This window comes from Cibotium barometz, chromosome 25, assembly GCF_041138505.1.
Source record: "Cibotium barometz isolate CiBa-2024 chromosome 25, ASM4113850v1, whole genome shotgun sequence".
Classification (NCBI taxonomy): domain Eukaryota; kingdom Viridiplantae; phylum Streptophyta; class Polypodiopsida; order Cyatheales; family Cibotiaceae; genus Cibotium; species Cibotium barometz.
In genome coordinates, this window is record NC_141070.1 from 45,117,235 (window position 1) to 45,143,418 (window position 26,184).

Consider the following 26,184-nt stretch of genomic DNA (forward strand, 5'->3'; position numbering starts at 1 on the left):
GTGGAAATGATATATCTTATAAACAAAACCTACTCGAAGAACTATGGGTTAGTGAAATCAGTAAAAGGAGGATCCAAGGTGCCCTTGTATAATAATCTAAAAGATAAGATACGGAAGCTCACAAAATAAAGATTGGTGGCGGCTATCGCAAGGCTCTCTTCCAAAGAGCAGCAGTCCCAAACAAGCAGGAGGAAGCAAAGAAACAAGAGGTAGCAAAGTATTATCGCTCTCTTCCAAGGAACAACAGTCCCAAAAAAGTAGGAGAAACACTTTGATCTTACATACCTTTTGCAATAGATAAAAGATGTTTGACCAAGCATCAAACAAGTGACGCTTTGATATGCACATGAATCACCTAATTTAACTACAAACTTTAGCTGGTGTGGAAAATGACAAGATAACGGAGGGTCAAAAAATTCAGCCAGGGACAAATTTGGGGGTTGACAGACTGACAATGTAGAACCTGATTTGGTATCAACCATGCAGCAGACACTGCGAACGTGGGCACATTGTATCTTCAACTGTCAAGGACTACAAGCACACAACCTAGTACAACTTATATGCCCAACTAAGTCATGCTCAGGTTAACCCAACTTATTCTTGAACTACATAGTTTTACAGATAGCTCCATGTGCTATGTTGTCTTGAGAAGAATTCAAGCAAGCAATTGTACTGCCGAAGAAAATGTGGCACAAGGCCCATTATACATTTAGTGGGGGTTTGAAGAGAGAGAGAGAGAGAGAGAGAGAGTAAACCACTTGCTATGATACATGCTCATGAAAAAAAAAAGGAGCTCATCTCAAGAACAAAACTCAAGAGACTAAGAGAACCTTCCCACCTCGCCCCTCTCTTTCCGACTCTGCAACAGCATCTTTGAACTGAGAAAGAGGGAATTTTTTTCCAATGTATGGTCTCATAACTTTCAGCTCCAGAAGCCTCATAACTTTTGCCGCAACTTGATCAATCTTATCCCTAGTTGGTACATAGTCGCCAAGATAAAACCAATCCAGCTTCACTCCCCTCCGTAAGTCGTAAATACTGTAAGTGACATCGTTACTTGACAGAGCTCCATAAACTATCACCATTCCTCCAGCACGCACACAAGCTGCTACTACCTGTATGTATGCAAAAGATACATATATTCAACTAATGCTTACAAAATTCTATTTTATGGTTACATAGAGATATAACCAATATCTTTCATCTTTGAAAGATATTTTGGTATTCATCCAGATTCACATTTGAGAGAGAGAGAGAGAGAGAGAGAGAGAGAGCACGTGTGTGCATGTCAACTGCAAAATATGAGTATGGAAAGCAACAGTGTGTCAAACAACATGCTAGATAGAGAAAGCACGTGTGTGCATGTCAACCGCAAAATATGAGTATGGAATGCAACAGTGTGTCAAACAACATGCTAACTACCTGCATAGCCAGCCCGTACTCTTGACTTCTGAGTGAAATGCGGCCCCCCCCCCCCCCCCCCCCCCCCCCCCCCCCCCCCCCCCGCGCAGCTCACCACTGATGATAACACCAATGGAAGGGACTGGAGATGGAGGTGGTTGAACCACTACTTTTGCTGTGGAAGGCTTGTGGCTCGGATTAGCTGTCACATGTTTAAGGCAAGAGGCTTGTTGTGTCCTAGAATGTGGCAGTAGTAACAGCCGTTCTTTCTGATACTGTTGCAGCTTAGCCTGAGACAGGAACCCCAGTCTTGCATTCGAGCTTATGTTTGGTCTCTACACAATTGTAGATAGAAGCGTCTGGTGCCTGTGACTAGCCCAAGGACTATGCTTTATTGCCATTGGGCTGCTTAGTATGTCCCCTAAAGATAAAATGACATTAGGTTAACCAAGAGTTAAATCTAATTTATAATATGGACCATTTAAATTCATTTATCATTATTCATTATTGGGGATTGGGAGTCATCAAATATTTCAAGCTTAACTATGCCCTCTAAAAGGTTTTGACACCATGGGGACTGAGTGGGGGTGGGGACGGTGTGGTATGGGACACAGCTCTTACCTGGGAGATGCAGATTTCATTCACAAATTGGGCAGTGAGGAATCTATCAGAATATGCAGCGGAGATGAAGACAAAATCTGAGAACACGAGCAAGTGCACTGCAGAAAAATACAGCAATAGAGAAGGAGAGAGAGAGGCATGTAAGTCTGCTATATATACACAAGAAAATCCCGAAGACTGAATACAAAGTGTGGGGGGCCATGGGGCCATTTAATATGGCCCCATCAGCCAGTCGGCCAGCACAAAAGGCAGCCGACAGCAGCCATAAAGACACCCGACTGCCACGTCTCCAGTCGGCCATCACACGTGTGAAGTCGGCCAGCAGCAGAGAGAAGCAGGGAGCAGTCAGCTAGTGTCAGAGCACACAGTCCTGCAGTCGGCCAGCATACAGAGGTAGCCGACATGCACAGGACAGCCTCCCACAGCAGAAAAAATAGGGAAAAATATGGAGAGTGGGGAAAAATGAGAAAACGCCTAAATCGGGCGGGCACACACACAACAGAGGCCCTAGTGTAAATATACAGACAGGAGATGACTGCTAACACCCCCTCTCAACTCCTGGATGTGAAACCAACCCCAGGGAACTGGAGTGCCGCCGGACCAAAGCCTGAGATAGAGACTTCGTGAAGAGGTCCACCGTACCGTCCTCCGTCAAACAAAACTCTAGCAAGATGTCATCAGCAACAATCTTTTCAAGAACAAAGTGCCTTTGGATGACCGTGGGTCCCTCCAGTGGAAACCCAATCTTGCCAAGTAACCTCTGCAACCTCACCACCTCGTAAGCAGCACCACAAGCAGCCCGGTACTCCGCCTCTGTCGACGACAAGGCAATAGATGGCTGCCTCTTACTGCTCCTGAGCCAAGGGAAAAACTGTAGCCTAATGTCAAGGTCCTCGTGTCTAGCTCTCCTCCCCAATCTGAGTCACTCCATCCGTGGAGTCTGACTCCATCCATCAATCCCCCTCTTGTGTAAAAGAGTCTAAGATCCTTCGCATGCTGCAGAAACCACGAGATACGCAATCCTGCCTCCCAAAGAGTCCTCTACAAACATGAGCTCAACAGCCTCATCAAGAAGTTCCCGTCCAATCTGGTATGCATCAACCAAATCAATGAACCATTCTGCTTCAGAGTCAAGGAGGCATCATACTGCTCACAAGGATCAACACCTATTACAGTGGGATGCCAAGTCCTGGAAACCTGCTGAAGACCACTCAAGGCCTTCGGAAACCTGTAACCAACCCCCTCTGAATCCGGAACCACAAAGCCTGGAGAATGTGCAACATCCACCTCCACCTGCAAGTAATCAAGTGTCCCTTGCCTGGCTGTCCAATAGGTCCCCGTGGAAAGAGCTTTGTCCCGAATGCTACGAGACATCAGAGAATAAGTTACCTGTAAAGTTTCCTCTGACTGACGAACACAAGAACTACCAACATCTATACTGGAAAGTTCCTGCCAACTACTGCCATCATCTGGCAAGCCATCCACCATCTGGTCTTGAAAATCCTGCACCTGCAGCGTATCCACACTTAAGTGGCCATTACCAGACTGCCACTCATCACAAAATTGAGGACCTGGGAGAGAGTGCTGAAAGTTTGTAAACTCCGCCTTCCCAAACTACCTGGCCTGTTGCTTTGTCCCGGAGAGCAACAAAATGCTCATCAAACTCCACCTGTACGCCAGTCTTGCAAACCTGATGCACTAACAACAGATGAAAACCAAGTGATGGAACATACAACACCTGGGAGGAATGATTCCCCCCTCTACCATCAGGAACTATCTCCAATCTGCCCTCACTGTGAACTGGGATAGTGGATATATCCCCAGTAAGAATGTGACCAGAATACTTGCAGAGATCTTGTAAATTTGAATGGGAAGAAGTCATGTGCCTGGAAGCACCACTGTCTAGAATCCACTCCTGAGTATCCGTAGCGGAGAGTCCTCCAACCTCCTCCCTGCATGAAGAAAATGAAACACCAGTGTCCATAACCTCCATGTGCACAAAAGCTGGAGTCTTCACGGTTGCTACTGAGGATTCGGCACCCTTCTCGGTACTCCGCTTGGGACACTACCGCCAATAGTGGCCTTTCTCGCCACAATCATTACAGGTCCTCTCTGCCTTGAGCTTCTGGAGGTCTAAGTCGGACATCTTCTCAGAAGACTTCTCCGATGAAGCCTTACCTTTGCCCTTGTTGTTACGGCCTTTCGACCGTTGGCCAGTTAAGGCCTCCGAACCTCCGCCTTGTGGAGGGTTCGAGAATCTTTCCTCCTGGTCCAAGCCATGGGCACAAGCTCCTCCCATGTGATGATACTGAGCCTGCCACTAGTAATCAAAGAAGAGTAAAATGCTGAGTACTGAGAGGGCAAATGCGACAGCAACGTAATGGCCATATCCTCCGATGATATCTCTTTCCCAGCCTGGAGAACTTCTTTCTGAAGAGCCTGCAACTTGTTGATGTGCTCCCGCATCATCGACGACTTTGCAAGATTCATCACCCACATCTGTACTTCCAAGGAGATCCTCTTCATGGGCGATACCCTGCTATAGAAAGAAGCCAAATGCTGCCATATACCTCTGGCCAGCGTCATATGCTTGATATGATTGATTACTTGCGGTGTGCAGTTGAGGAAAATGAAAGATCGGACCCTAGTGTTGACACGATCCCACAACTGTGCCTGTGCCTCGCGTTCCTTCCGAACCGAGGGTAACTCCCCTTCCTCTAACTCCGGCCGTGGAACCCCAACAACAATGAAATCAACAAGGTCATAGGACTCCAAAACAGATTCTATCATTACCTTCCATATGCCGTAGTTGTTCCCATCCAACTGACAGCCACTGGGAACGTGGGGAGTGTCGGGATCTTCACATGCCTCTCAGCCATCTCAAGTAAATCTGCCATTGCGGGAGTGTAACTGAAAAGGGTGGGTGGGTGGAAAAAAAGAACTTAAACCTGCAAGTGGCTGTCCAACAAATCAGCCCACCTTCCTCTTGCTTCTCCTCTTCCCGAACGGTCCAGAACAGTCCACCAATCAGCAACAAAACAGCCCCCCTCTTGCTCACACAGTTCCCAAGATTTATCAAGAACCTAGAGCTCTGATACCATGTCAGAATATGCAGCAGAGATGAAGACAAAATCTGAGAACACAAGAGTAAGTGCACTGCAGAAAAATACAGCAATAGAGAAGGAGAGAGAGAGGCGTGTAACTCTGCTATATATACACAAGAAAATCCCGAAGACTGAATACAAAGTGTGGGGGGCCATGGGGCTATTTTATATGGCCCCATCAGCCAGTCGGCAAGCACAAAAGGCAGCCAACAGCAGCCATAAAGACACCCGACTGCTACATCTCCAGTCGGCCAGCTTCAGTCAGTCGGCCATCACACATGTGAAATCGGCCAGCAACAGAGAGAAGCAAGGAGCAGTCGGCTAGTTTCAGAGCACACAGTCCTACAGTCGGCCAGCATACAGAGGTAGCCGACATGCACGGGACAGCCTCCCACAGCAAAAAAAATAGGGAAAAATATGGAGAGTGGGAAAAAATGAGAAAACACCTAAATCAGGCGGGCACACCCACAACAGAGGCCTTGATGTAAATATACAGACAGGAGATGACTACTAACAGAATCCACCCTAGCTGTCACGATAATCTCCATTCTTTTCCATATAAAAGATGGAGCACTATTTGTCACACAACATAATTACAAAGCCGTTTAGATTTCTATCAAAAATGGGACTTGAGAGCTTGGATCTTGGAAGGAGTTATGGGGGGGCTCCGAAAAGACGCTTTTACGTTCAACACAGCCAGTTAATGGGAAATAATAAAGGAGTGTACAATGTACTATGGTATTCTCAAGCCCAAATTTCAAATGAAACCACCAGCACAGGCATGATTGGCAAGGAGATGTGCATCTTACAGAGGCAATGTTTCCCCACACATTTCCATCAGGTACAAACAAAGTCTCTCCACTTTGACTCCTTAGTCTATACCCATTAGCCATGTATGGAGCATGGCTCTATAAGTCAATCTCATATCTCTTGACCAGAGCTTGATAATAAGGCTGCAAGTCAAGATGCTCCCACGCCTCAAAAATCAAGTGTAGAGCTTAAAAATCAAAGGTAAAGCTCATGAAAAAACCACAAATAAGCCCACAAAATTTGTGAGCCACATACTTAGTATACTTCCTGACGAAAATTGAGTGCCTTGAACATCATATTGAATAGGAAGGCAAGACTGCGGAGAAGTAGACAATATGTGATGCACCTACCTCTACACACCTGGCCAAACTGTTTTACACACGATTTGATTGTGCTGGGACAGCCACTTTTGGGGCAGATTTGGGGCCGGTTTAGCAGCCCATAAAGTGCCCAAAAGTGCTTAGGAAAGGCACCCATGGATGGTACACCTTTAGAGCACAATATTAAAGCATATGTTCTATGACATTATTTTTTGGGCTAAAAAGGGCTGTCCGACCTGGCATGTTTTCCTGTACAAAGAGGGTTGGATCCTCATTTGTTCATCTCATGTTCTGGAGCTGGCACGTCTGGTTGCAAGGCTGACTAAAGGTTGAAAACGCTCTGCACCAAACACTGGGCTGAGTACTTGTTTCTGACAGCAATGTTTAGGGTTAAGATCAAGAGATCAGTTTGAGTATCATTTTGTACTTGCGAACATTGAGTTGTAACCTCTTCTTCTGTACATTGTGTTTGAGCTTGTGTTTTTGAGTTCCGTGGAGAAATTCACTTTAGTTACTAAAAGAAACGTAACTGCAGAACAAGTCTGTAAAGAGTTACCAAAAATTTAAAAATTTGAGATTCAAAATCTTGGAACATTAGAAGTGGGCTTTGAAATGGACATTACAAGGGTGGGGTTGGGGTTTTTTTTCTTGGCTAACACTGAGGCTTTTCTTGCAGGTTTTGGGAAAGAGGAGAGAAAAAGGATGTGTCTGCTAATACAGATTATGTACCACAACGTACCTTCTTGGCGTCATTGGCCATTTGGCCTCCCACAAGCTTTAATAGATCCCCCCTGCCCTCCCTCTCTCTCTCTTTCATAATTCCAGGATTGAGTGACTTCAAGTTATGATGTTCTCCCACATAATTCGGAGTAAACCCTCCAATAACTCTTTGTCATACATAGTCAATGTTTAAGTGTTGTCATCACCCCCAATAACTCCTTGTCATATACAGAATATTTTTTTTCTGCATCATTTAATTTCTAGCTGTAATAAGCCATTGGGCGCCCTTCCGTGTTGGAGGACAGCTCCTATGGCTAAATCGCTAGCATTGGTGATTCACTTTTTTCATTGCATGAAATGCCTCGAGTGCTTTGCCCGTGACGGACACTTTTTGACGACGCATCTTCACGCCCTTCAGCAGATCAGTGAGAGGAGCTACAAGGTCGGAAAATTTGTCCATGTGGGTGGGTACCGTATGCTTGGCAGAGACCAACAAAAGAGCGGATCTCTTGCGCATTTTTAGGAACATCCCGTGCCCTTACCCTTTCAAGATCTAGGCTTATCCCGTCAGAACTGATAACATATCCCACATAATGGATTCCTTCTACTCCAAATTCACTCTCTTTTGAATTGATGTAGAGCACATTGTCTCGCAAAAGTTGCAAGACCTTTTTACATTTTCTTTATGGCCGTGACTTTGAGGTTTGCGCTGACCATCAGGCATTACACTGGATTCAGACAATGCCAAGAGCACAGTGGAGTGACCGACAACACCGCTGGAGCCAAATATTCCAGCAATTCGGTGATATGATTGAGTACCTTCCAAGAAAGGCCAACCCAGTGACCGATGCTTTGAGCAGGAAGGGACAAGTGACTTCGATTCAAACCTCTAGACTCGACCTTGTTGGTACAGGACTAGATGACACAAATCACACGTACGATTTTGTCACGAATCTGCTTCCAAGTCCGAGTAAGCGTAATACGCAGTGCTTAACTATAGTCGATAGATTTAGCAAATTTGTTATGCTTATTCCTTGCAGGTCCGTGTGACCGTCGAGGATGTTGCCCGGTTGTTCATTCGGCATTGGTACCCGATTGGCAGGATTCCTAGGACAATAGTGTCAGACCGCGATACCAAGTTTACCAGTTTTGGAGGGCATTGTTTCATAACTTTGGTACTAAATTGAATTTTTACAGTGCATTCCACCCACAGACGGACAGCCAAACAGATATGTACAACCAATTGGCCTTTGATGTGCTGAAGTGTTATGTCCACGATCAGTAAGGTAAGTAGGAATCTTATTTGCCTTTAGTTCGAGCTGTTTTGAATGATTCTTTTTCTTCAGCTATTGGCACAACTCAATATGAGGTAGCATTTGGAAGACCTTTCCGGTCGTTGTTGACCAGGACCTCGTCTTCAGTACCTGAAGAGAACAGAGTGACGAAGTCTTACCAAGAGATTTTAGAGTCAATAAAAGACAGGTTGGCTAAAGCGCAAGAGGCCTACACTCGACAAGCCAACAAAGACCGAAGGGATATGAAGTTTTTGGAAGGGGATTGGGTTTATCTTCGTATCGTGAAGCAAAGGTTGAAGCAGGTGGGCAAGCGATGCCCAAAGTTGTCTTTCAGGAGCTTCGGACCTTTTCCCATCCAGAAAAAGATCAATGAGGTTTTCATGCAGTTAAAGCTACCTCCGAGTTGGAGTATGCACGATGTGTTTCACGTCAGTTGGTTAAAGCCATATGCAGGTCCTATCCCTTCAGAAGTTAAAGACGAGGCGGAACCAGATATTATTGATGAAGCAGAAGTTATGGTACCAGAACAGATCCTTCTGCACCGTTTCAAGCATGGCTCCGACCGAAGGCAAAGACACAGTTCCTCACGAAGTTTCAGGACCGAGGGACCCACGAAGCGGTATGGCTTAACAAAGAGTTTTTTAAAGACTATCCGGCGTTATTGACGGATTATTTGGAGGCTATGCAGCTTCCGTCAAGTTAGGCAGAAGGGGATGCCACGTGCATCCCGCACTTGGATGCCACGTAGACATATCTGTACAGAAGGTGCAGGACTTGGGATGGTAAACTTGTCCCATGTGAGCTCAGTCCGGGATGAGTCCGAGGTTAGGTATGCATTGTCTTGCACAGGAGTCCAAGGTTAGGTGTGCATTGTCCTGCAAATGAAACAGTGCCAGTCCGCGCTGTGAGTCTCCCTCTGGAATGATGTCAGTGATTCTGTGTATCTGGTATGGTACTGGATGCCAGATCATTGTGTAGGTAGTTAGGGTTTGCTTTTAGGAAAAGGGGCCAGCCCATAGGGCTACCCCAATTCCTTGTGTGGGCATGGGGATAGTGTAAAACCACCCCCATGAGGGCCAAGAAGGCCCTGGCTGAACCCACCAGCCATGGAGGGGCTGTAGGACAGCCCCAGGGGCATGTCAGGGGCAGCCAATAGCACATCCAGCATTATGATGGCTGTAGGGCAAGTGCACACAGGCTGCCCAGCCCTCAAAACAAAAGGGATTCAGTGCCCAACCCCTAGAGAAATCATGCGCCTAACGCCCAGCCAACAAGGGAAAGAAGCGCAGCTTTTAATAGGTTTTTCTAGCATTTAATGCTATTATTGCAGTCATGGGCAGAATATAAATTGGCCGCCTGGATCAATGCTGGTTGACTGCTGTTTATGGGGTAGTATAAATAGTGAGCCCACGATCCATTTGTGTTATCTCATAATTCACCAAGAGCTCAAGCAACCAAAGGGCCACGACAGCCAAGGGCTTGCTAACGCAAAGGGGTGAAGGACTATAGGTCAAGGGCAGAGTTATCTCAGCCAAGAAAGGTCAAGTTTTCCTGTATTTTCTTTCAGATTTACATCATTCTAATAAAGCAAATACACCATTCGTGGTGGGGGCCCTACAGAGGGTATTTGGGACCCAATACTGTGTCCTCTCCTCTCTCCCTCTCTCTCTCTATTTTCTGCACATCTTCATTCAGTTTTGTGCGTTAATTCCGTCATGAAAAGTGTGCTGATTTCTGAGCATTGAAGTTACCGATCTCCCCCGAAGCTTCCACATGTTACACCAGGCCTGGCTTGAGAGTGATGCATATTGCAGTATGCTACTTCCCACCAGAGAAATCAGAATATGCATGCAGGTTGACAGAGAAAGAGGAGACTCCATATGTGCCATTATTTGCAAACATTGCAGAGTTCTCCCAACAAGGAGAGGTCCTCCTATTAGGAGACTTTAATGCACGGACAAAAGGGGAACAATTGCAAACATATGACTTCCAGGGAGATGCCATTATGTTGTCAGAAATTGACTTGGCTGAGATGGGCCTCCAGAGGGCCAACCAGGATATGGGGAATGCAAAACCATACGGTAGACACTTCTTGGAGATGGGGGCTATGCATGAGCTGGTTATATATAATGGGCTGTCCAGATGGCCGCAGTCGGACAGCCTTACATCTTTTCCGCATGGGATAGGCACTAATACGGTGGATTACCTCATGTGGTTTCCCGCTCTTATACCACACATCCCAGACTTCACCATCCCTCCGCATACTAGCTGACCACGCATTACTTTCTTTCACGATCTCATGCCCCACCTTACCGCCCACACCCGAACCCCCTACCACCACCTTCACCCAAATTCATTTCCATCACGATCTTGACCACATCTACGAGGACCACCTCTCCCGCCAGATTTCAGCTCTCAACTTATCCCTCCCTATCACCACCATTACATCCCAGCTTTCCTCCATCGTCCATGACTCCGCCCACGCCAACTTCCCCTACACCACATGCTCCACAGCAAGTTTGTCAGTGGGATCTCAACCCCAGAATGGATGGTATGATGAAGAGAACAAAACCACCACGCTTCGCCTCTTACGCGAGAGGGAACATGGACTGATTTCAGCACATAAGATGCAACGCTTCTTCTGTACATTCAACGGGCATTTCTCGCCAGACGAGAACAAGAGTTATACCAGCTCTTTTTGAGTGAGGACAACTCAGAAGCTTGGCGCATTCCTGAAGAAAAAAGAGCACCTACACCTATCACAGATCCTAGCCTTTGGGAAGCCTATGCACGACAGTTGTATGATGTGCCAAACCAACCTATACCACAAATGTCACACATCCCTCGGCCTACATCATCTTCTCTTTGATTCCCTCAATGTCACTAGGGCTCTTAAAAAGCTGCATAATGGGAGAGCAAAAGATCATGAGGATCTATGCGCGGAACATTTTGCCCACGGTCCCACTTATTGGCTCCCATTCTTGCCAGTCTTTCTTACAAAGCACTCTGTGAAGGCTTCCCACCCTCCTGGACTACCAACACCATTGTCCCCATCCACAAAGCAGGAGACCCCACGGACCTAGGTTACTACATGACTACCATGATTGGTCACACAATGGCCAAAATCTATGGGGCAGTACTAGAGGACATGATGAGCTCTATGGCAAAGAGGACGGGAAACAAAGCATTAGGCCAGGTAGGCTTCAGGAGAAACTTCTCCACACTAGACCATATCTCTACTTTACGGGCTATCATAGAGGAGGCGAGGTCCTCAGAGAGACATGCATGGTACTTTGAGGTAGTCGAGTGGTTTCATGCACATGGCATACAGATGGACCGTCTCCCCCCATTTCAATATACCCTGAATCCCCCCTACCTTGATCTCTCACGACAAGAGATCAACCAAATCATCCGGTTAGATCTACTCGGGCTACACGTACACCAGACATGGGTGTCTCCTTCAGAGATTGGTAAGAAGTGTGAATTCTATAGAGATCACTTCTTGAGACTCTCCCCGAGGATGGATTCTTTGAGATCCCGGGATACATACAGATACACGTGCCACATGATATGCATATCGCAATCAGCCAACTCAAGGTATCCTCCCACCGCCTTAGAGTAGAGACTGGCAGAACTGAGGATATCCCACATGAGGAGAGGGCATGCACACTATGCATCACAGGAGAAATAGAGGATGAGGCCCATTATATGTTCAGTTGCCCAGCTTACTATGAGATACAGGGGAGATTCCACTGCCTCTTCTGAGAAGGATTCGGACCACTCACATGGGTGATACAGTTTGAGGATCAGAGGACCTTGGGCATGTACTTGGTGGAGCTCAGACGACACAGGGATGTAGTGTTGTGGCAGCATGCTGAGACTCAAGAGACACCCCATCTCCGACAGGACACCTCACAGAGAGCCATCACAGATTTCTTTGTGGTACACACATCCACAACGGAATCCACTGCCCACAGCAGTTCCTCTACTAAGACATCAGAGCCCACCACTTGTACCCACGCTCCAGCTCCATGCCCCGAATGAGTTCTTAGCGAGAGAGCTCGATCCATTTTGTGAGCCAGACGTCCCCGACCCAGAGCATCAAGACCCTTCACACCACACTGTACACAAACAGATTCATGAGGTTCTCCGCTGACATGACACGCTCCCATCACAGAGGCCTAACATTCACTCTACCATCAGATCGGTTCTGGCCGGGGCGGGTATCATCATTAGCTAATCACAGCATATCTCACTCTAAACAGGATCATCTATTGATCACCCGTACTGTCAAATGTTTTCATTTTACTTTTTCTTTCAGTTTTCCATGGCTCAGTATATCCATGGTACCATTGTATTACTTTTGGTCTCATAGGCCCTTGGGGTCTTCCATAGACGTTAATATAACTTTCTCTCTCTCTCTCTCTCTCACACACATATGCGGATGCCCTGTATATATTGAGATCAGAGGGAGATACCACTGCTTGTTCAGAGAGGGTTTTGCCCCACTTAGCCGGGTGATGGAGTATCTTGATAGAGATGCTTATGCCTTTTCCTCCTTGAGCTACACTAACATAGAGAGAGGCTTTTACAGGTGCAGAGCCAGAGATCCCAGACACAGATCACCAGCTTCTTCACGCCTATCAGTGAGCCACATCCCCTCCCCCTATATCATCTACCTCTTGACAAGGGCTCACACTACAAAGAGCCTCAAAGATCAGAGCCACCAAGAGACCGCGACTACCCGAACGCAGACCACCACTACTCCATCAGGCCCAGTCTGCCCAGATCCAGGCATGATACCGCAAAGCAATGGAGGAGGGAGTCTAGAGGTTACACCAAGGCACAACAGATGTGAGAGTCCTCCTCGCCCCATGCCCCATGCCCCATGTATGATGTACTACACCCCACCATCTCCACTGGGTGGAATTAGTAGTATACCACCTATCATGATTATACATCTATAGCATGCTAGACAGTGATTGCATAGTGAGCTGCATATGAGTAGGATTAGCTTTTCATTTCAGTTTTTCTTTCCATGATACTCAGGACATGGACTTGTTGTATACACATTTGTCTCATAGGCCAATCTGGCCTTCCGTAGACGTTAATTCCATGATACTCAGGACATGGACTTGTTGTATACACATTTGTCTCATAGCCCAATCTGGCCTTCCGTAGACGTTAATCTATCTTTTCTTTTTCTCTCTCTCTCTCTCTCTCAGACAGTGGATATCATCACACAGGATTGATATTGACAGATTACCACCCTTACAGTATGACCTATCTGCACCACACAGACGCCTCTCTCAGACAGAGAGGAACAGACTCATGGGACATGACATTTGGCAGGGCCACATACAGGAGACTTGGCTATCTCCCAGTCAGCCACTCCCGACGAAGATGCTCTACTACAGAGACCACTTCTTGAGCACCTCCACAGACAGCTTCATCCAGCGACCACGATACTTGGAGGTCCACTTGTCACATGGAGCCAGAGTAGCCATTGGGCGACTAAGGGTCTCATCACACCAACTAGAGATCGAGACTGGGAGAGCAGCACGCATCCCTCCAGCAGAGCGCATTTTGCAGATTATGCCAAACGGGGGTAGAGACAGAGGAGCATTTTGTTTGCCAGTGTGGTGCTTTGCAGGAGATCAGGGCATGCTACTGAGGTTTTTAGAGGGACCACATCACTTAGACAGATCTGGGAGAGATCGGACCAGAGACAGCTAGGCAGACTACTACTAGCACTACACAGACACAGGGAGATCTTACTTCAGACACCCGCACATCATAGCGGAGGAAGACAGTCCCAGTTGACTGACTTCTTCCAGAGATTGGCACCAGTAGCCCAGCCACACACATTGGGAGTGACATCTCAGCGAGCGGAGGAGATTCGAGCTAGGCAACGACCCAAACTAGCCGGCTACCAGACACCACAGCTACACCACAGAGAGATCGCGGCCATCCAGTCTCGACACCAGCAGGAGGTCTAGGAGCAAATCAGTAATTGAAAGTTTAGCCAAAGAACAAAGTATGAGACAGTGACCATTCATAAGATCAATAAAATGTGATATGCCAAATGCGCAAAAGTTTTGAAAAACAAACCTTGGTGCTTGTGCCTGCAACAGCATCCACAGCAGCGTACACCATCTTTTGTCCTGTAATTTCTTTCACCCTCGATCTTACATCTGTGAAGCACATGTCCCTTCATCAGTATCCACAATTCTCAAACCACCACGCAGTCATGCACATGCTTGCATAAATACAGAGTGCACACATGCCTACGACAAGAAACCACAACCAAAACAAAATGTTCAAAGTCTATCAAGTTGTGTGTATGTAATCCCTGAAAACAAAAAAGAGACAGAGGCACAAACAAAGATAGAAAGGTATTTGGGTGTACAATGATAGGTAAATCGTACCTTCTGTCTTTGAATTAATAACTTCATCTGCACCAAGGGCCTTCAGCTCTTTTCTCCATTCTTCCCTCCTTACAACATTAATTGTTTTAATGTCAAAATGCTTTGCTAGTTGTATTATCAACCTACATAGCAAGTAACACAAATTTAAAAACCCCTTCGTCATGAAGATTTGTAATTTCCAAAGCCATAATTATATATTTTGCAGATACACACTCAATAAAAGGTGATGAGAAGAAGCATTATGAGTCCAAAAAGTGTCACATGACAACTTACAGAACCTTGTTGTTTTACTAGAGAGAAGTTGGACCAGTCAATCATGCCTCCACAAGTGCATACATGCATGCCTGTATGTATGCATAATGTATATGTGTGAATGCCCCCTCCCCCCCCACAAAAAAAAAAAACCATGCTGCGTACTGCATGTGCACCCTTGGACGCAAGAGAGAGATTTTATAAACGTCTACGAAAGACCAAAAGGGTATATGAGACCAAACAGTAGTCTATGAGAGAGAGAGAGAGAGAGAGAGAGAGAGAGAATGTGAGTGTGCACATGCGCGTGCACATGTTTCGTTGCAGGAAAAGGAGATAGCATTCTCACCTTCCCATAGTAGAACCTGCTGCTGTTTGCAAGAGATATTCACCCTTGGGAATAGCTAGCCTCTCTAAAAGGCCCATAGCAGCCCATGGATTAACGATGAATTGGGCTGCCACTTCATCACTCACACTAGGGGGCACAGGGAAGGCATTGGCCTCCTCTACTACGATGTAATCTTGCCAAGTACCTTGTCCATCCTTGAAGTAAGTCAGCATGCCAAGTGGAATCACCCTCTGTCCTTTTATGAATTTGGTCACTCCTTCTCCCACCTGCAGGAGTCCAATTCTGCAGTGAGTTTGCATCAACGTGTAGAACAGCCCAATTTGAAATAAGCTTACATCACAAGATCCATGACATTCAATCAGGTAAATTATATATGGGATTTGTGCATGTGGCACACTTGCACCAATGTTTAAAAAGGCCCGTTCTACAGTCAGCTTGGGTAAATCAATACAAATGCACTTAGTTTTAATGACGAGAGAAAAAACATGATAATCTTACAGCACACAAAGTTTGAAATGCTAACACTCTATTGCTCAAACAAACACCTTATCCCTGGGGTGAGGAGTCATTCTCGCTTATGTGCATGGAAAATCATTCTCATACCACAAAACACGCCATGCCTCACTAGAGATCATATTATTCACTTAAAACAATTTTGAAAAAAACCAATGAAGGAGAACAAGAAATCTAGAAAACATAACGGTGTGTTAAAGTTAGCTATGTAAATGCAATCTACAGTACAGGAACCAAAAGAACCAGCTGGTCAAAGCACATCAACCACCTAACCACTCACTTTGCAGTAGCACCAAGTCACCTCATCTCATACTTCCATTTTACCCAAGGAGCACTAAAACAAACTCACACCTCTACGTAACCCGTTTGCTTATAGTGACCATCGCCAAAAACCCACATGCACAGGAAGCCAGCTGGCTCAACACCCAACAATAGCTCCGTCCAAAGCACTCCCAAGCCAAATGCTAGACTCAAACTGTCTGCCAACTGTAGTTCTTCTTTGCTAGCTGACTACATAATTAGTGGCTGCAATCCATCCCCTTTCAAGGATGATGCACTCTTTCATTGTACCGACAGGGGTCACATAAAACTTGCCAGATGCAGGTTTAATCCAACGAAACACTCTGCTTCAAAACAACCAACGTTCATAGATTGAGAGTTGTTGACCACAGTGAGAGTTGCACATGCTGTACAGATATGTCCATGTGGCATCCAAGTGCACGATGCACGTGACACTTCTCTTATCTACCGGGCCATACTCGCATCCCACCCTATCCAACTCCGCACTGACATCATTCACTCTGCTTCAAAACAACCAACGTTCATAGATTGAGAGTTGTTGACCACAGTGAGAGTTGCACATGCTGTACAGATATGTCCATGTGGCATCCAAGCGCACTGACATCATTCATCAAGGCATAAGAGGAACCTTCGTCACATGGACATAGCACTCAATTTACCACCTGTCTTGCATGCCTGAGCTTTCTTGTCTAGAGTAAGTTTGGGCGCATTGGTCGAGTTCTTGGAGCCAGAGGCTCCCGTGCTCTGTCATGGGGAAGACCCCGTCTAGTTCTGGCCTTTTCCCCTTGAGACATTAGCCTTGGGAGTAGCAGGCTGGGAAGTCTTGGGCTATCTACCATTGTGCTTCATTTCAACACTCTGTGCAAGCGAGAGTGCGTCTTCGAAGGTGGCTGGCCTAAACATACATACCTCCCACTGGATTTGCGTGTCGAGGCCATAAAGAAACTGCTCTTTCTTGTCCTTGTTAGATAAGCCCAACTGCAAACATAAGTTTGAAATCTTATTGGCAACTGCAGGACTGGTTGCGCATTTTGACGCGCTCCCCTAAACTCGTCTTCAAGTCGCTCAAGGCAATGGGGCGATAGAAACCGCCGTTTAAGGTCGAGGACAAACTCGTCCCAAACATAAGCTGCCATACCTAATCTGGTGTGGGCATGAGCCCACTGGGTCCACCAAGGAATGGCCTCACCTTCCAAATACCAACTAGCCAAGATCACTCTGTCAATATCACTTTTTCTAATTGCGGCAAAATAAGCTTCAAACTGATGCAACTAGGAATAAAGAGTTATCGGCTCGAGTTTACCATTATACTCACTGAAGTTTATTTTCTCGGGAAAGTGACTCGAGGAAGCCGCCGGTGTCATTCTTGCATCCAAAGCCACAAGGTATCTTTCGTGTTCCACGCGTCGTCCGGCGTCGTCTTGTGCAAGAGCACGGGCTACTGCCGCATGGTCTTCCATCTGTCCAATCTCCAATGCACGCATTTGCACCTCAAGCATAGAACTCAGCTACGGTCGAGACCCTTCAAAAAGGTCATTTTGTAGAGGATCTGGAATCTGGGGAACGGAAGGAGAGGGAGGAGGAGGAAAAAGAGGAGCTGGAGAACGTGTTTGCTCTTCCAGGGCCAAGATCTACGCCTTCTGCTCTTCCAATTTGGTACCATGTTCTGCGATTGCTCACATCATCTGTTGGGACATCTCCGATACACTCATGCCTAATGCCCTAGATGGACTACCTGGTGCACTTTGGTCCCAAGGTTGTCATTCTCTCGTGTCGTCGTAGCTCGCCATAGCAAGAAAACGCACTTCCTTTCTGGAGCGCAATTTGACCATCCACTATGTGTGTGGGGAACTTCCAGAGGCTTCCCAAGGCTGAAAACCAACTGTCCTTCGAGGGACAGGAGTCTCACCAAAAGGGGGTGGTCCACCGAAGTCAAGAAACCAACCACACCAGCGAGAAAAAAAAATCTCTCTTTTTTTCTGGTTTTTTTGGCTGAATTTTCGCACTTGAAGAAGGCTCTCATACCAATTTAACATGCGGAAGCTTCGGGGTCGAATCTGTAACTTCAATGCTCAGAATTCAGCGCAATCTTTCACAATGAACATAATGCACAAAACTGAAGTAGATGTGCAGAAGAGAGAGAGAGAGAGAGAGAGAGAGAGAGAAGAGGACACAGTATTGAGTCCCGAATACCCTCTGTAGGGCCCCCACCACGAATGGTGTATTTGCTTTATTAGAATGATGCAAATCAGCAAAAATAAAACAAAAATCTTGACCTTCACCTTTCACCTTGCGTTAAGCTTTCCCTTGGCTGTTCAGGCCCTTGAAAACCCTCAGCAATTGTGAATAATGAGATATCTTCATCATTTCTTGGCTGGAGTATTTATACTCCTAGAAGCCTCCAGTCGGCCAGCTTTATTAAAGGCTCGCGACCAAGTCTTGAGCAATAAAATGCTTTCGCACTATGCAAGTGGGCTGGCCACTCTGCGCATGGGCCAAGGACATTGCCCAGGCTGCTGGGCAGCCCTGCACATCGGTTGTTGGGCTGTTGGGCAGCCTGTGTGGGCTGTCCCACACCTGGCCGACAGCCCCTCTAGGGCCTGGGCCCAGTCAGCTGGCTGTCTACAGACCATAAGGCTGGCCAACAGCCCCTTCCAGCTGAAGTCATGGCTGGTGGGCACAGCCGGGGCCCTCCTTGCCCCTTGGGTTTGGTTCTACACCTCCCCCATGCCCACACTAAGAGTGCAAACCTTAGCCTTGGGGTAGCCCTATGGGCTGGCCCCATCTCTACATGCAAACCTACATGCCTACACAAAGGTCTAGCATCCAGTTGCAAACCAAATACACAGAACATTTGACATCATTCCAGAGGGAGACTCACAGCGCGGACTAGCATTGCTTCATGTGCAGGGCAATGCACATCTGACCTCAGACGCATAGAGTGGAACCCTGGCTAACTCATCCCAGATTGGGCTCACATGGGACTAGTTTTCAACTCCAAGTCCTGCAGCTTCTTGTTCAGATATGTCTATGTGGCATCCAAGTGTGGGATGAATGTGACATAAGCATAAACCAATAGCCATGGACACCAGTCCAATGCACAGACACAATCGGGCCAATTCCGAATTGCATCAATCTTTGCAGGATCCATCCGCACTCCATCTTTGGACACAATATGCCCAAGATAATGTATCTCTGACAAGAAGAACTCACTCTTCTTTGCATTTATGAAGAGTTTATGCTTATGGAGCTCTTCAAAAACAATAGTCAAATGAGCTTTATGCTCTTCTTTGGTCTTCGAGAAGACTAGGATGTCATCAAAGAAGACACCTGTAAATTTCCTGTACCCACGGAATATGCGATCCATCATTCTATTGAATGTAGCCGGGGCATTTGTAAGACCAAAAGGCATAACAAGATCCTCATAAAGCCCAAATGCTGTCCTGAAAGCAGTTTTGTGTTGTACATCCTCAGGCACTACACGCACTTGATGATATCCACTCTTGAGATCAATTCGGCTAAAGCATGCCGATCCATCCAACTTGTCAAGGATGTCGTCTATGCATGGAATCGGAAACCAATTCTTGATGGTAAGCTTATTCAAAGCTCTATAATCCCCACACATACGAAAGGATCCATCCTTCTTTTGAACTAAGAGGACGGGTGAACAATATGGGGAAGAGCTTGGCTGAACCAAACCCTTCTCAAGAAGCTCATTTACTTGCTTCATGATCTCCTCTTTTTGGGATGTACTTACACGATAGGCTGGCCTATTAGGTGGTGAGGTACCCGGCACAAGATCAATGCGATGATCTTCCGGTCGTACAGGTGGTAACTCATTTGGTAACTCATCAGCAAAACAATCATTGTGCTCTTGCAAAAATTTCAACCTATCATTACAAAGAGTGTTTACATGTACATCATTTTCCTCAACAAGATCTCGTACAAAAATCAAGTACGCAAAAATACTCTTTTTCATTACTTTCTTAATTTGTACATGAGATACAAGGGGAATGGTATAACCCTCTTCACCAGCATCAATTACATGTTCTCGGCCTTTATGCATGAAGGTGATCCTGTTAGTCTTGTAAGCCTTGCACGGATCAATACGTGTATGCCAAGGCTTTCCAAGCAATACATCACAGCCATTCAAAGGCGCCACAAGAAAATCCTCATGATCCACATAGCCTTGAATGTGTATGCGCAACTTGCCAAAAATAGACATGACCTGCACTTCTCTACCAACAAAGGCAGCCCCTGCTTCAATTTGAGGACCCATGTCCTCCACGTCAATACCCAAAGCAGCTGCCATCTGAGTGGATATGAAATTTTCAAATGCATAATCATCAAACATAAACAAAGCGGGCTGATTCTTGAGTTGTCCCCAAGCTTTGCATACAACCCTATCTTTGCTATCATGTGAAGTGTTGCCCTGTACATCCGGAACCATATGCACATTAGGCTTCGGTACATTAGCATTTTCAGCTTTGTTCTTCTTATTTGGGCATGCTCTTGCCATGTGCTCAGTGCTGCCACAAGTAAAGCATTTGCCTTCACGCATATATTGCTCCTCCTTCTTAGCACTAAGACCAAAGTTTGCCGGCTTATAAGGGCGGCAAACTTATTTTCAGCTTTTGGACCTGATTTGGCTTGGTTTTGGTCCCTTTTAGGTGGCTGTCCATCATTTTGCAGGTTTTGGACAGCCCTCTCTTTGCCTTTAAATGAGGGTTTAGCCTTATTGGATCGACTCAATTTGAGTTCCAATTGCTCGGTGGCGGTGGCGGCTGTGATTAATTGGTGTAAGGTATGACCAGGATACATTTGTAATCCCGCTTTGTACACGGGTTGCAATCCCGATTGAAACCTTCTCTTCCTTTCCGCCTCGGTGACATGCATAAATGGAGACACCTCCAAGAGCACTTTCCAAAACTTTTGTGCATATGCATTTACCAATTCCCCCTCATTTTGCTTTACCCAATCCCACTTCATTGTTATCTCATTCAATGCATTGGGAGGCAAGAATTGAGCATAGAACCTCTCCTTGAACTCTTCCCATGATCTAACAGGATTCGGTGAGAGCTTCTCCGTGAGCCACCAATGGGCAGCAGTGCCTTTCATGAACATGCTTACATGCCGGATCATGGATTTCTGAGTGAAATCCTCATCACTGAAAGCAATATCAAACTGGGCAATAAAAGCAAGTGCCTTTGATGCATCATATTCCCCATGATATGTGTCAAACTTCACAGATTTGTCTCCGAGTTTAAAGTCACGAGACTTTGATGCATGTGTGTATATCTCAACATGTTTTCCCCCATGTTTGTCCATTGGGACAGCCCCTGTAACTGGCATCATTTTTGGACCAAAAGGTGATGCATAAGGCATAGATACATGTGCCCTGTAAGCATGAGGCATGGCTGGCCCCTCAACATGCATTGATACATTTTCAGCCATAACTTCTCCCTCACGAGCACACTCGAAGGCATGAGTGGCATGAGAGTACGCGGAATACCTGCACCAACAGAAAATTGCAGCCCATGTTGCATGTGTTGTGCATGTACATTTTCAGCCGGCAATGGCATTTGACATACATTTTGACCTGTGCCATAAACATTGTATCCTTCACGGGCTACATGAGGTATTCCTGCATGGCGTGAAGTCACTGATTGTTCCTCTCCCATAGCATGGAGATTTATCCTCTTAGACATAAGTTCTTGTTCGGGCACCAGTGGGGATTCCAAGACATGTGGGATGGTTGCCTTTTTTGCATAGGCATCCTCGGTACGAGCCAAGTATGCACGTGCTGCATCCCTTGGTTGCATGTGCAACTCTTGAGCAATCATTGCCATTGCATGATCCATATAAGATTCAGCTTTCTTGGCCTTCAAACGATCATGTACCAATGGATCCTCGCGGCGATAGAGATTCAATTCTTGTTGTTGTGCATGGAGAAGAGCCTGCATACGAGTAAGTTCAGCCTTCAAGACTATCGACTCTTCTTCTTGCATCTTCTCTTTGCCACGGGACGGCTGTCCCACATATTCATGTTCCCTATTGTGCACCACATGAGTTTGCTCATCTTGTAAAGCATTGGAGGCATGCATTTCATTGTCCCTGCCTCTTGTATTAGCATCTCCAACATTCATTGTATAGCTGTCCATAATGTTCTAAGTGTAGAGATAGCTAGTGTTCACGGTGATCGTCTCTCACGATAGAAGTGAAAGAGAACCGTATGCTCTCATACCAATGTAACTTGGTAGAACACAATGCTAATCAATACACTTAAATACACTAAGATTTGAAGGACACTTGCTCATATACAAGAAGTAAATTGCTGAATTGACAAGAGACACACAATGAGCCGGAACGGCCAACCCCTCCCTTGAGTAAATTGTATTACTATTGGAGAAATTCAATACATAGCTTCACGGGCATCCATTGCCAAATCCTCCATGCCAATGCATATGAAATTCAGCATTTAGAAAACAATGGTATGTCGATGTAGATCACCAAGGAGCTGCCTTGATGCCCAGCCTGACTTCAGTGCCCATATTTTGTACCATTGGCTCTATGTTCTACCAAGCAAGGTAGCAACATCTTCAAGAGCACATAGGACAAGAGAAATACTACACAGAGCGGCTAAACAAGGAGTCCTGCCCTTCTACTGAGTAAGTAATGACAACACATTGTCCAATTAGCTTACCAGTCTTCATAGAAGTTGTTGCAAGCGGAAGCCTTCGCGTTGGAAGCTTTAGAAGTGTTGATATCTTCGATTTGTCGCAATCCTTCGCGACAAAAGTCTTCAAGAGGATGAAGGGAACCCTCGGAAAGCTTCCCCTATTGTTCAACTTGAGAAAGGAAGGCTGAAATTAGAGTTTTCAGCAAAAAGACCAGAAATTACAGCAAAAATGAGCGCTGTTTTGCTGAATTTCAGTCATTGGGAGTGAGTAGGAGAGTGATTAGCACTTGGAAACACTCTTGGAAGCTTGGAAAACACCCTAGCAAGTTGGGTATGGCTATGGAGAGCTTGAAAATGGAGAGAAATGGTGGAAAAACAGAGTTTTCAGCCTCCAAAAATCCTCATGAAGAGAAAACACGAATTTCTCTTAATAAGTAAGTGAATTGGGTGAAGGAGCTATGGAAGCTCAGCTGTAGAGAGTTAGGGTTTCATGTGGGAGACACACACACAGAGAAGAAGGGAGAGAGAGAGAGAGAGACATGTGGGGATAAGTCAACTCACAAGTATGAGTGTGTGACTCCCCTATCACACATGTATATTTGCTCTAGTACACACAGTGCACTTAGTACATTAAAAGTACTAAGTGTACTATGTACTATAAAACTTATGGGCTTGTACACACTATAAGGGTGGGCATAATGCCTTTACCCAAACAACCTCCCACTTAAAGGCAAAGTGCCCTTAAATGAAGGAAAAGAAAAATCAGCATGTACATGATAATATACAAGGCCATATCAAGGCTAAAACTGGCCTTATCCAATGCCCATCAAGTGTCTGCAATGAGCAAACCGCTCTAGAGGCAAACTCTTTGTCAACAGATCAGCCGGGTTGTCATCCGTATGAATCTTGACAAGCTGAATCAGCTTGTTCTCTATCACCTCTCTGATGAAGTGATACTTCACATCCACATGCTTCGTCTTTGCATGAAAGACAGGGTTCTTTGCCAACTGGATGGCACTCTGACTGTCACAATGCAACAATGAAATATCCCCTGTATAACCCAAATCAACCACTAACCGAGATAGCCATAATGCCTCCTTGCAAGCCTCTGTGGCTGCAATATACTCGGCCTCTGTAGTAGATAAGGCAGTGCACTTCTGCATCCTGGATATCCATGACACAGCACCTCCTGTGAATGTAAACACATAACCGGTAGTAGACTTCCGGTTATCTGGATGACCGGCATAATCCGAATCCGTGTAACCATGCACTAATGCATCCTGTTTGCCAAAGCAGATGCACATATCCTGTGTGCCCTTTAGGTATCTCATGACACCTTTCACTGCTTCCCAATGCTTCTTGCCAGGTTTGGCCATGTATCTAGTAACCACTCCCACTGCAAATGCAATGTCCGGCCTGGTAGCAACCATGGCATACATGAGACTGCCACAAGCTGAAGCATACATGAGACTGCCACAAGCTGAAGCATACGGAATCTTGGCCATATCAGCCCTCTCACTATCCGACTGTGGGCTGTCCATAGCACTGAGTTTCACATATGGAGGCAAAGGAGTACTAGTCTTCTTCCCCCCATCCATATTGAACCTCTGCAAAACTTTGCCAATGTATTCCTTCTGAGACAAATACAACACATGCTGATTTCTGTCCCGAAGTATCCGCATACCCAAAATGTTATTTGCATCACCCAAATCCTTCATATCAAAGGTCTGATGCAGCCTCTTCTTCAAGGCATCCATCTCTTTACGAGATTTCCCGGCAATCAACATATCATCAACATATAAGATGAGGATCAATAGACTGCCATCCAAAGCTTTCTTGGTATATAAGCAGTGATCTATGTCACTCCTCCTGAAATCCTGGGATTTCATGAATGTATCAAATTTATGATACCATTCCCTTGGTGCCTGTTTGAGCCCATAAAGACTCTTTTTCAGCTTGCATACAAGCTTCTCCTTTCCATTCACTGCATAACCCTCTAGCTGTTGCATATATATCTCCTCATGGAGATCACCGTGAAGAAAAGCAGTCTTCACATCCATCTGAATCAAATCCAGATCATCATGAGCAACCAAAGCTAATACAACTCTAAGTGTGGTCATTTTGACCACTGGAGAGAAGATCTCATCAAAGTCCACACCATATTCCTGCTTGAAGCTAATACAACTCTAAGTGTGGTCATTTTGACCATTGGAGAGAAGATCTCATCAAAGTCCACACCATATTCCTGCTTGAAGCCCTTAACCACTAACCTAGCTTTGTATCTTGGCTTTGCATCAGGTGCAACTTTGAGCCTGTAAACCCACTTGCATGGCAAAACCTTCTTGCCTGTAGGCAAATGCACCAACTTCCATGTTCCATTTTTGTGCAGAGAATCCATATCTGACTTCATAGCATGCTCCCAAAGAGCCTTGTCTGCCCTCTGTAAAGCCTCCTTATAACAAGAGGGCTCCCCACAGTCAGTGAGCATCAAGTAGTCAACCCCTGGAACAAACCTGTCAGGGAGTCTGGAGGGTCTTGTGGACCTCCATACCCAATGACCATCATTTGCAGGTTGCTGTCCAGCCTGCATATCACCTATTGGTGGCTCCTGTTCCATGCCATAAGGTTGAAAGATCATGCCCGGTATCTCCTCTAACTGTGGGATATCCATAGGGATATCTTCTGCCCTCTCTGGCTGTCCATTTGGACCATTTCCAGCACCATTTAAGGGCTGGTTTTGTTGCTGTAATGGCTGATTTACAGCCCTTGGTTGTTGTCCATGATGTCCATCATCATCAAAGATGACTCTGCCAGGCTCCTGTTGCCTTGCAGGCTCCTTATACATGCATGTTTCATCAAAAATAACATCATTGCTGCATATAATCTTTCTATTCACTGGATCCCAAAGTCTATACCCCATTTCACCTCTGTCACCATATCCTAGGAATATGCATTTGTGAGACTTAGGATCAAGTTTGGTGCGTATTTCCTTGCGTATGTGCACGTACGCAATGCAACCAAACACTCTCAAGTGCTTGTAGGACGGAGGCTTCACTTTCCCACCAAGCCTCGTGTTAGGTGACTTGTTTATAAGATGAACGGCTGTCATAACAGCTTCAGCCCAAAAACCATGAGGTAACGCAGCATGTGACAACATAGAACGGACCTTCTCCTGAATGGTCCTGTTCATCCTCTCTGCTGTCCCGTTTTGTGGAGGATCATAAGGAGCAGAGAGCTCCCTCTTGATGCCTTTAGCATCACAAAAGTCCTGAAACTGTTTGGACATATACTCTCCACCATTGTCGGAACGCAAAGCCTTCAGTGTTTTGCCAGTTTGATTCTCAACATGAGCAACAAACTTCTCAAACACTGAGAATGTATCACTCTTCAAACGA

The 26,184-nt window shown here is 45.9% G+C and overlaps 1 protein-coding gene across 1 annotated transcript in view; it reads right to left on the bottom strand.

Moving 5' to 3' along the window:
• Positions 1-578: 578 nt before the first annotated feature.
• The window catches only part of LOC147624613 (uncharacterized), a 55,238-nt gene continuing 29,632 nt past the window's right edge, over positions 579-26,184 (bottom strand). The window contains exons 2-5 of the mRNA XM_086819629.1: positions 15,298-15,563; positions 14,700-14,821; positions 14,383-14,465; positions 579-1,115 (exon numbers count right to left, since the gene is read on the bottom strand). Of these exons, the coding sequence (XP_086675755.1) occupies positions 813-1,115; positions 14,383-14,465; positions 14,700-14,821; positions 15,298-15,563 (774 nt within the window). The 3' untranslated portion in view covers positions 579-812. The remainder of the gene's footprint in view (positions 1,116-14,382; positions 14,466-14,699; positions 14,822-15,297; positions 15,564-26,184) is intronic.